Raw genomic sequence first — 11,085 nt, forward strand, 5'->3', positions numbered from 1 at the left:
ATTATGCCCCTAACAGGAATTGTCGCATCTTCCAAACTGTTTTTTTTTTTTTTCCTCTCGAAGGGCCTATAATTATAAAATCTGCATATATAGTCAAGAAATTAGAGAAATAAATTTAGACAAGTGAGAGAGAAACCCTAAAGCTTCATAGCTTTATCGCCGCTCTCCTCCTTACATCTCACTCTAAGCTTCTTTCATCTTCTTGATGTCCAGTTTTCAGGTACACATCTTTCCGTTCTGCTCAATTTTGAGATAATATTGCTTTTCTTCTCACTACTTTTAATCATTATTTTCTTAATTTCCTTGCTGATTAATGTAAAACTGGGGTGAGGTTGCGGTGTTAGCTATTTGGTTATCGGTGTTGGTAGCTGACCTTAGGAGTATGGAATTGTGTTGCTTATATTTTTTCTTTAAAGTGCTGTATTTAGTAGTAATTGTCTTTTGTAGTTAATTTGTTGTTGGTAAGTGAATTTAGGGTATGTGAGAGACTGTAGGGTTTTTGGTAGTGAGTAGGATATCCCTGTCTTTGGAATTTATGACAGGGTATGATTTGTTTGCAGATCCTTTAAATTAATAGAGCTAACTTGCTAAAATTATTGAATGAGCCTGTAGGGATATTCAGGAGGCGTTTGCTCGAAAGTTTTTCAGTTTTTTGAGTTTTATTGAGTGCATGTTAGTTTTTCATCATTGACGAATTGGTCAAGGGTGTTTTTTATTTGAGACTCTACTTCCCCTCACAAATATTAAAAAAGAAAGAAAGAAAAAGCTGCAGCTATCCAAGCACACTTATCTGCTACAAACAATTTATGGCTCCTTAAGTTGTGTCTTTCGTTGTCATAGCCAAAGCAGAATTGCAATCTTCTTCATTCTTCACACCCTTACTCCTCTCTTTCATTGCTGAAGATATACCTGCCAGCTTGAGGTCGTGAAGAAACAAGTATCATAAACATGAGTAAGAAGAAACAACTGGTGTTCCTTGATGTTTCTATTGATGGAGATCCAGTTGAAAGAATGGTTTTTGAGGTATCAAGCTATCCAATAGCTGAATTTGTTATCCCTAAATATAAGCATTTGAACTCACAAAACGAGATACTTACGGTTAACTCCCATGAGTTCTCTTGTTTGCAGCTTTTCACAGATATTGCTCCAAAAACCGCAGAAAACTTTCGTGCACTTTGTACAGGTGACAAATACAAGAGTGCTTCTTGTGTATCATATTAAAGTCTTAAGCTTTTCCGTTTGGTTTTCTAGTCATTCTATTGTGTGGCCTATTATCCTGTCTTTATTCCGGTGAATTCTTCCCATTAACATACTTTTAACCTGCATTCAGACGTTATTTGTATTTTGATTGTCTTGTGGTTCCATCACATGAAGCACATTTTATATCTATAAAGCTACTCTATGGGGCTTAGTGTTACAAATTGTTGTCCCAAATGTGGAAATTATAAATGATAAACTTAATCAGATATAGTAGGGACTCACTTTGAGTAGTTGTTAGTTCTCTCTTTTTGAAAGATCCAAAGCCATATTTTTTTGGTGCCAAACTGTAACATACCACTACATAGAGAAATCTCTCAACCTTTCTTGCTGTCTCTCAATTCTCTCTTTATTGTGCTAAAGATATATGATGCTTGCTCATGTTAAGGTAACTACCCATGAAAAGAAGGATAGGTACTGTGCTTTATCGAAAAACAAAAAAGGAGGATAGATAGTGAACTTACTGGAAGGACATATGTTGTGAACTAACTGGCAACTGCACATAAAGCGAAAATGTACACTGTGTAGCAAACAATTTATGGATCAAGAACTACTCACAATGCACATTACAGGAACAGGTAGATAAGACACCCCCTAGTTCGTCACTTTCTTCCTGGAAGTTTGGCAGCTCAATCGTAATACTTTTTGTCGAGGAAAATAAAATTTAAAGAAATGGTTCAGGTCACCTTAGCAAGTGCTATCCTTTGCTGGGGTATTGGCTGGTTGCTGTTGGCTGTTGGTTCAAGGTGCCTGGGTTATTGATTCCTTATCTTATAGATAATTTCGTGACATGACTAGTCATCTAGTGGGGAAGTAATCTTTATCTTCTTCCTTTTCTTGGATGCTTGTCCATCTTCATGTTAAGTGCTTGGTATCCTCAACTGATATAGGAAGAAATTGTTGCTCTTCAGGGGAGAAAGGAGTCAGCTCTAAGACTGGAAAACCGTTGCATTATAAAGGAACATTTTTCCATCGCATTGTCAAGGGATCTGTGGCTCAGGTATGTTTGTAGGCTCTGGATATGCAGGTTCTATTCACATGTTGTTTGAATGTGTTCCATTGCATAGTTCTTAGCTCTGTGGTTGAGCACGGCTAAGAAGTGGTGTTTCATTTTAGTCAGATATCCTTGTTTATGCTGTAGGATGCAGGGCTGATGGTCACGACTGCATATCTTGTGATGTAGTTTTAAGGTTGTGTTAACTGAGTTGTTTGTCCTCTGTATTGATGAGCTTCAGCATATTAAGGCTCTCCGTTTATGCACTTTAATGATAGTTAACTAATTGTCTTTTCCCTTATCTATTTCAGGCTGGCGACTTGCTGAGACAAGATGGTATGCCTTTGATCAACATACTGCGTTAAGTTTTGTTTATAATCAACTATTGATCAGCAATAGTCCAGTGCTTGTTTGACTTATATTAATTGCTTCCCAAGTACTAGTTGGTCAGCTTTATCTTTTTGGGTTTAATTTTGAGCTTTACGTGTTAGCCCAGTAAGAATCTCTTGACTCAGTCAAACATGCCAGTCCAAGACTCAGGAACATGTTTTGGTTAAAATTCCGGAGTTAATATGCCTACTTCTTTGCAGGGAACTATGGGGAAAGTATCTATGGAGGAAAGTTTCCAGGTGAGACCTCTCTTTCATTATTCCGACCTTTATTTTGAAATTTGCCTCAAATTTTATGACCGCTTGATGATTGTCTCATGTATTGAATGCATGGCCTAATTCTTTTGGTAGACTAAGATATAATGAGTAGTAAATCCACACAAACAACAGTGTGTGTATTTCTTTTAGCAAAAAATCATTTATCTTGAAAGAAAATGGGTTTCCTTTTGTATTGCCTGTGAAGGTTGGGGCTGACTTTGATCTAATTCTACGCTGCATGGGAGCTTCAATCCATTGATATTGGACATTGTTTCCTCTCAGACAATGGTAGGGGACATGAATGCTATGTTGCCTGTGCTTTTGTCGATATTGTTTTTGGTTTTCTACTTAATGATAGTTCGAGAATTAGAAATTTAATTGAAGTTTGTTTTCTTTCCTAGAGATTAAGCCTTGTTTTGATTGTTCTGTGTGGTTCATTTGTTCAGAAAAATCCCAGGGAACTCTATTATAACTATACTGCAGAACTGAGGTAATTGGTTATCGGTTCAGAACAGTACTCAACTGTGTGGTAGAAATTCTGATTAGTTATCATTACCTAGAAAACCTGTCATGAGAGCCAAAATTTGGATTGGCAAAGCTGCAATTTGCTGGGTAATAATACTTGTGTTATCTGTATATTGACATCATATGTTCGCTATATATTGACACCCAAACTATTCTCTCGATCTAGGTAATTGTCTTGGAAAATATCTTTGGGAAAGGTTCAGTAATGAATCCCTTTTATCATTTTATGCAAAAACAGAATTTTACAAGCAGTTGTAGTATAGGTTATGTTACTTCTGGAAATACTGGCTAGTGAGAGAGCATACTTTGCAAATTACAATTATCTTGTTGGTCTCAGTTTGTAATTCATGGTATAGTGCACTTTCTTCATATGCAATTAGTTGTCTGTCAATTGTAGCATCACCTTTTGGAGGTGCAATATTTGCAATGTCCTGTAGATTTATTACTTTGATGGGATATCTTGAACTGATAAATTACATTTTTGAGAGAAAACAAGACAGGCTTTATAACAAGTGAAATCTTTTGAATTTTTCAGATGAGGTGCCAAAGCTAAAACATGATGCCCAAGGTCTACTATCTATGGCAATTGCTGATCGTGATGCACGCGGTTCTATATTTTCTATCACCTTTCAGGCTGACCATCATCTTGACAGGTTTGTTATAATTGTAGTTACAAGTATACTGCCGCTTGTGGATGCTGGTTGATATTTTCTGCTCTGCTGGAAGCTTGCTTTTATGAACTGCTTCATTAACTTTCTTAACAGGAAATGCATTGTCTTCGGGATACTTATTGATGGCCTTGAAGTTCTTAAGAAGATTGAGAGTGTGGGAAATGAAGAGGGAAAACCCGATGTAACTGTGAAGATAATCAACTGCGGCGAGTTACCTGATTGTGAGTCTTCTGAAGTTTCATTTCTCTTGGCAGCTTGCTTTAAAACATTTCTTTGCTGTCATATTGTTTCCCCTTCTAGTTTTTGTTTATCGAATATGCTGTTTGTTGTGAGGCTTTATTTAATTTTACTACTTCTTGGTGCAGATAAGAGAAAACTAAACAAATTGAAAAATGGGAAGCACAAAAAATCCTCCAAAGAAAGAAGAAAAAAGAGAAGGAGATACTACACATCAGAATCAGAGAGCTCTACGGATAGTGATACTGAGTCTTCTGAGTCTGATAGTGATTCTGACTTGGATGTATCTTCTGAATCAGAAATTAGCTCATCCAGTGATGATAGGCGGAGGAAGAGGAAGAGATCTAAAAGAGACAGGCATAGACGTGCTAAAAGAAAGGAGAAGCGACGTGAGAAAAGGCGCAAAAGGCGTGATAAGAAATCAAAACGCAGATCAAAAAGGTTGCTTTTCTGAATTCTATCTTGTGTCCCGTATGCTGTTAAGTTGTAGAATTTTAGATGCCATATGTTCAATAATGGGTGGTAACAGTTGTAATATTTTCATAATTTCCTAAGTTAATGATAACTTGCCATCTCTTAAGTATGAGTGAATTTAGGAGGCTGAAGTTCTTTTTCTTCTTTTCTTTCCAATATTCTTTTTCCAGGGCATCAGATAGTCTTTCAGAAAATGAGAATGGACGTGATAGCAGTTCTGAAGATGATGGTGTAAAACGAGGTTCCGAAGGGAAGCACAAAAGTATGGAAAAGAAAACTGGTATTTCCTGAACCTTATAATTGCAGGTCTCTACGCCTTCTGTTACACAGATGTGCTCCTTGATCATCTCTGGTATCAGGAGTCAATTGTGTAGTCATATATGTGTCTCGGCATTTACCTTTTTGTATGCATGAAAACTCTCGTAACTTGGGAGGTAAAAGACGAGCACCTGAATTTTGCATGATTTTGAACTCCATAAGATGGTTCCGTCCAGTATAATTGCTGCAATAGGCCATAAAATAGTGGCGAGAATACTGTTAATTAACTGTAAAATAATCTGTATAGTTACACAATATGAACAACAATTTGTTACTGATGTTTAGGTTTTTCTGTATTATATTACACATGTGTGGAATGGGAAGTCTAATATCTATTCAAAGGCACACAAGTATAAGGTTACTTCAAATAATAAGTTAACTGCATGACCCCCCAGAACCACTGTATTTTCGAAGTCTTATTCTGTTAAAAATTATTTCAATCTTTTCGTAGTCAGCGTTCTGTGTTAGGTGTGTGCGGTTGCCCCCTTGGAGTATTTTTCACATCAGGCGAGGTTCCAATCCTATTAGTGAACAATTCTCATTCAGGATGGAGCAGTTAAGGTGTGTTTGGAACCACTGTGTTGTTACTAGGCTATGTGATTACTAGGGTAGTAATTGCACAACCTAGTAATTATACAAATATAGTAATTGCAAAGACCTGTTTGTTTGCATTAATGTAATTACAGTGTAATTCCCAGTGTCATGTTTGGTTGTACAAGTTATAATTACATACTTAGATATTTTTATTTTAAAATAAAAGTTAATAATAAAAAATTTAAATGAACTTTTTTTAGATGAAGTAAATAAACTTTTATGTGACAAATATGTGTATATAAGAAATATTACATATCATTTATTACTACGTATTTAGAATGAATTATTTTCTTAAAGGTATATTAAATAATTATAAATTGGTAACCTTTAAATTAATTATAAATTGGTAATAATATCATGAAGACTAATTCATGTGAATACAATATGAAATTCATGATTTGTACTTTTTAAAGAGCAAAAATATGTATAGGAGTTTACGAAGTATTTTTCTATAACAAATATCTATATTAATGAATAAAAAACAAAGCTAGTAAAACACAGGAATTATTTTAAGTAAGTGCTCCTCATATATTTGAAATGAAAGAGAGAGTGTAAAAAGAATACTCCCTCTGTTCCAGTTTATGTGAAGCTATTTTTTTTGGTCTGTTCTAAAAAGAATGACCCTTTTCTAAATTTGGAAACAACTTAGCTTAAATTTCCAATTCTACCCTTAATGAGAAGTTTTTATAACCATACAAATACTCTGGACCCCTTTTTGACATGCTTTGGACCACAAATTCCAAAAATCTTCATTTTTCTTAAACTCCGTGCCTAGTCAAACAGGTTCACATAAATTGGAACAGAGGGAGTAATAGTTGGCCAGACCACAGGCCAAAACAATGTAATTATACCCAATTACAGCCAAATCTAATTACAAGTTGGCCTTCCAAATAGGCTCTTGATAGTTTAAGTGATTGACATTGTTGTTTAGTGTTCTTTTATATACACCAATTATCCCAGAAACTTCACCAGCAATTTCTATTACTGAACATTGTGATTTTTCATGAAAATTAGATATTTTCTTGGGCTCTCCATTTCCCTTTCTTTTTCTCTGTGTACTTCCTTTTCTTCACTTGTTGCTGTCAATTCTTGATCCCTTCTATTTTATTAATTTTTCTAAAATTTCTGGAGTTTTATAACATTGCTTCTGGTTTTCTATGAGTTCTTTTCTGTGATGGTACTTCTTCTTCATCTTCATCTTCATCAAAAAGCTTTTGTTGTACACACTTTCTAGTTAAAAGTATTGGATATAGTCTCCTAGTCACTCCCTTTCCCTGTTCTACTATTTCAAGATCGTTTTCATCGGGGAGAATTAAGCGTCTGATGGGATATTGGAGAACGAACTAGGGTTTGTGGTTGCCGTTGTTACGGAGTAAAGTAGAATCATGATTAGTATGGGTATCAGTGTAATTTGGTGTCCCAAAGGCCACTTGCTGTTTATGCATCATTTCTCTATATGTTTAAATGCATAGGCCGATTTATTTCTAAAAATTTGAGTGAATCCCCATGGGGAACAAATCCTGTATGGGTTATGAGACATAAGTAGATTCTGCTAACTTTGTTGAACTGTCTACCCTCATATGTGTACTATTATGGATTGTCTACTGAATTCTACAGATTTATTTTTGCGTTTACAGTATGCAAGTGACATTTAATCTAACTGGTCATAATGCAATCTTCTTGCTTTGAAAAATCTGTATGATGTAACTTGCTTGTGGGTAACTTGTTTATGGACATTTTGCAGTAGGCAATTGTTCTCCTTCACTTGAGGAGGGAGAAGCAGTTTCTCTTCATGACAAGAAAGAGGCAACTGACATTTTTGAAGGAGAGGAGGCAGACTTGCCCAAGGAAAATGGAGAGCGTCAAAGCAATCATACCAAAGTGGAAGATAGATCTGATAAATATGTTGATAGGCAGCCTGATGTAGTGGATGATCACCCTTGCAAATCTAGGTTCATTCTACATTTCTCATTGCACCTCAGTTATTGTTTATGCTTATGGATTCTTCCAGATCCAGAATTTTATTAGAAGTCATTGAGCAGGAGCAGAAGCATAAGTCCCAAAAGGACAATGAGTAGGAGTATGAGCATTAGTCCTCGGAGGAGTCTAAGCAGAAGTCGAAGTGTTAGCCCAAAGCGCAGTGTGAGCAGGAGTCCAAGTGTTAGATCCAGACGCAGTGCAAGCAGAAGTCCAAGTCGCAGTGGAAGTCCTCGTCGCATCTCGCAGAGAAGGAGCATCAGCGTGGTTAAAAGTGGTAGCAGTAGTCCAGCACGAAGCATTAGTAGAAGCCCAGTGAGAGTCGAGAGGGGAGCAAGTGTCAGTGTGAGTCCTCCAGTGAGAGCTCATTCACGACGAAGGAGCAGCAGGAGTCCCTCAGCGTCTCCCACAAGGCGACTTAGCCCGAGTCCACCCAGAACCTCATCGAGGAAATCATGGAAATCAAAAAGTCGAAGCCCAGTTAGATCTTATAGGAGGAGTCCAAGCAGAAGCCCTGTTAGGCCTTCTCGAAGGAGCCCAAGCAGAAGTCCTGTTAGGTCTTCGCGGAGGAGTATAAGCAGAAGTTCGGGCAGGGTTCCTACTAGGGTTAGGCCTTCAGGAAGGAGCCCAAGCAGAAGCCCTGTTAGGTCTTCTCGGCGGAGTGCAAGCAGAAGTTCGGGTAGGGTTCCTTCTAGGCGAAGCCCAAGCCGAAGTCCAGGTAGGGTTCCTAGCAGAAACAATAGACGCAGCTATTCAAGAAGTCCTGCAAGTGCAAGTCGTAGGGCAAGATCTCCAGCAAGGAGCTCTTCAAGAAGCGCTTCAGTGGATGGATCTCCCAAGCGCATCAGGAGGGGAAGGGGCTTTAGTGAGCGTTACTCTTATGTTCGTAGATACAGGAGTCGATCTCCTGATCGGTCCCCTGTTAGGCCATACCGTTATGGTGACAGGTGAGCAGCACAAGCCTATCTAACTCTTACAGGAATTGAAATAGAAACTTTCTCATTAATATACGTATCCACCTAACTGTTTGGCTTTTTTGAAAGATATTCGAGATACAGAAGGTCACCTAGACGTTACAGGAGTCCACCTAGAGGAAGAACGCCGCCCAGGTCTGGGATATCTGCTATTTGCTATTATTGTTAGACTTGTCTTTGTCAGAGATGCTAACTTAGAACTCCCTAAATACAGATACAGAGGCAGAAGAAGCCGAAGCCGCAGCCTATCTCGTAGTCCTGTGCGTCACCGTGCTCGTCGTTATAGCCGAAGTCCCGTGAATAGTCGTTCTCCTGTGGACAGATATCGCAGGTCGCCATCTGCTGATCGGCATAAATCACCTTCTCGGAGCAGAAGCCGATCAGAGTCGAGGTCATCTCGGGACTCTCAGTTACCAAAGCAAGGCAGCAAAGATAAGTCAAGATCATCCTCGGCGAGTCCCCCTGGGAAGGCAGGTCTGGTTTCCTATGGAGATGGGTCTCCTGATTCAGGATAGGGAGTAGAACCATGTTTAGTTGCTAGGTATCAAGTACTTTGGACATAGTTTGGTTTTTCACCATTCTACGACTGTGGTTTAGTCATATGGATAGACTGCCCTCTGTATTAGGGTCTGGACAGCATGTTGGATATTTATTACTTGAGTGTTCCGGTGTGTGCTTCTGATTTATGGTTGAATAATTTGTTATGCACGTCTATTATAATTGGTTTCACTGGATGATCATGTGAGTAGCTTCGATTCCTTCCACGGGAATTTTTGGATGCGAGCTATTTATGATCTTAGTGAATGAATATTTTGGACAAGTCATTTGGTGATGTTGGCTAGCCTCGACAACTTTTGTGATTTAAATTTGCAGCTGCAGAGCATCTTTACTCGGGTACTTGCTGATCTTTTTCATATTTGGATATATCTGCAATCTTCCTGCTATTTTTTCCATGCACTTCAAATAGTTCTCGTCTTTGCTGTTTATTTTGTTGGAATCATAATACATGGAGGATTGCGAATGCCATTTTTCGGATTGTAGGCTGCACTACGCGTTAGGGCAGCTCAGAAATTTTGGTAACACCGCCTTAAATCTGCATGTTTTTTTGATATATTGCAAGAAGCGATTGGTTCATTGGTTGTGGCTACTCTAGTCAAAATGTAAACCTAGAAAGTGGATGGTCGATTGTTGTCAAGTTGTCTCTGGATTCAGCAGCAGTTTAATAAGTTGCCTACATCGAAAATCTCGAAATCACTATTTATTTCTGAAGGGCAAATACAATAGACACTCGAAGTATGCCTAAAATGCATCTATTGAACACCTCAGTAACACATTCACAAAACTAGAGTGCGTGCAGTTTACACACTAATGTGCGGCCAAAACAACGAACGAAAGGCCAACGCGTGACTTTTCCAAAATTGTCTGTTGTTTCTCATTTTTCAAACAGAGCCTTTCTTCCAGTTTTCACCGGCAAGAATTCCCGCGCTGCTTCTCCTTCATCTTCAAGAAAAATAATACATCAACACATACAACTTCATACTACCCTGCTTGTCTTCAATTGTCCTTCAACACCCGCTTCCTCGTTTCCCCTCACCCAACTCCACAACTAGGGGTGACAAATGACGGGTTGGGCTGCAATTGGACGGGTTAAAATATGCTGAACTAATAAATGGGTCATTGCTCAACCTTGCCAAATGTTACTTTATGGGAGCATTTGTATCTATACCCGCTTTTTGGGTCACATTTTAACTTGTGCCCGCTTTGCAAAAAAAATGCAAACGTACCCACTTTTTCGCGTAACTTCAGCATACGGGCCTGAAGTAGTAAAGACAATCACGCAAAACTTCAGCATTCTAGTAGATGAGCCTGAAGTAGCAAAAATTGCTGAACCAAGTGTGCTGAAGTTTTTGTTTGTAATTGCTGAACTTAAGCATAGTAGCTGAAGTTTTGTTCTCTATTTGCTGAAGTTTTTGTTTGTAATTGCTGAACTTAAGCATTCTAGTAGCTGGAGTTTTGTTCTCTATTTGCTGAACTTCATCATGTTTTAGCTGAAGTTTTGTTCTATATTTGCTAAACTTCAACATGTTTTATGCTATCATGTAATTGATTTTTTGTACAGCTAATAAGTTTATCATAAGTAGAATTAGTAACTTAAAAAACTAGATAATGATTTAGCACAACAGGTTAAAATGCATTGATAATGTACAAAACTGAATCCAAAAAAAATAATAGACTGTGAATTAAAGGAAATGGACTTATATTTACATACATGTACGTACTTACTTTATAAAGTTATTTATAATTTGTTTTTAAATAATCTGATAAACATACTTATGACAACATCATACCCCTGAACTGAAGTTTCATAGCAGCACCAACAACAACAGAAGAAAGAAGAAGAAGAAGAAAACGAAGGA

General features: G+C 37.8%; 1 protein-coding gene across 11 annotated transcripts; it reads left to right on the top strand.

Annotated features, from left to right (window-relative positions):
* Positions 1-94: 94 nt before the first annotated feature.
* Positions 95-9,497, top strand: LOC107798663 (uncharacterized). 11 transcript variants are annotated; one of them, XM_075251287.1, is made up of 16 exons: positions 118-220; positions 904-1,023; positions 1,129-1,183; positions 1,646-1,835; positions 1,939-2,003; positions 2,169-2,257; positions 2,563-2,587; positions 2,842-2,880; positions 3,959-4,076; positions 4,188-4,315; positions 4,460-4,772; positions 4,976-5,085; positions 7,462-7,669; positions 7,760-8,641; positions 8,738-8,803; positions 8,883-9,497. In XM_075251287.1, the coding sequence occupies exons 9-16, from the start codon at positions 4,003-4,005 to the stop codon at positions 9,181-9,183; spliced, it is 2,082 nt and encodes a 693-aa protein (XP_075107388.1). In that variant the 5' UTR covers positions 118-220; positions 904-1,023; positions 1,129-1,183; positions 1,646-1,835; positions 1,939-2,003; positions 2,169-2,257; positions 2,563-2,587; positions 2,842-2,880; positions 3,959-4,002; the 3' UTR covers positions 9,184-9,497. The 11 variants fall into 11 exon arrangements, with proteins under 11 accessions (XP_016477169.2, XP_016477173.2, XP_075107402.1 ...); XM_075251297.1 differs by lacking the exons at positions 1,646-1,835; positions 1,939-2,003 and adding an exon at positions 2,399-2,447 and having other exon boundaries at positions 104-220; XM_016621683.2 differs by lacking the exons at positions 1,646-1,835; positions 1,939-2,003 and having other exon boundaries at positions 95-220.
* Positions 9,498-11,085: the final 1,588 nt, after the last annotated feature.

The sequence above is a fragment of the Nicotiana tabacum genome, chromosome 1 (assembly GCF_000715075.1).
Source record: "Nicotiana tabacum cultivar K326 chromosome 1, ASM71507v2, whole genome shotgun sequence".
Taxonomy (NCBI): domain Eukaryota; kingdom Viridiplantae; phylum Streptophyta; class Magnoliopsida; order Solanales; family Solanaceae; genus Nicotiana; species Nicotiana tabacum.

What these genes read in the sequence shown, in the direction of transcription:
- LOC107798663 (XM_016621683.2), top strand. Translation starts at nt 949, where the DNA reads ATGAGTAAGAAGAAACAACTGGTGTTCCTTGATGTTTCTATTGATGGA. An exon ending in CGACTTGCTGAGACAAGATG is followed by an intron (nt 2,588 to 2,841) that starts GTATGCCTTTGA and finishes ACTTCTTTGCAG; the next exon opens with GGAACTATGGGGAAAGTATC. An exon ending in GCTGACCATCATCTTGACAG is followed by an intron (nt 4,077 to 4,187) that starts GTTTGTTATAAT and finishes CTTTCTTAACAG; the next exon opens with GAAATGCATTGTCTTCGGGA.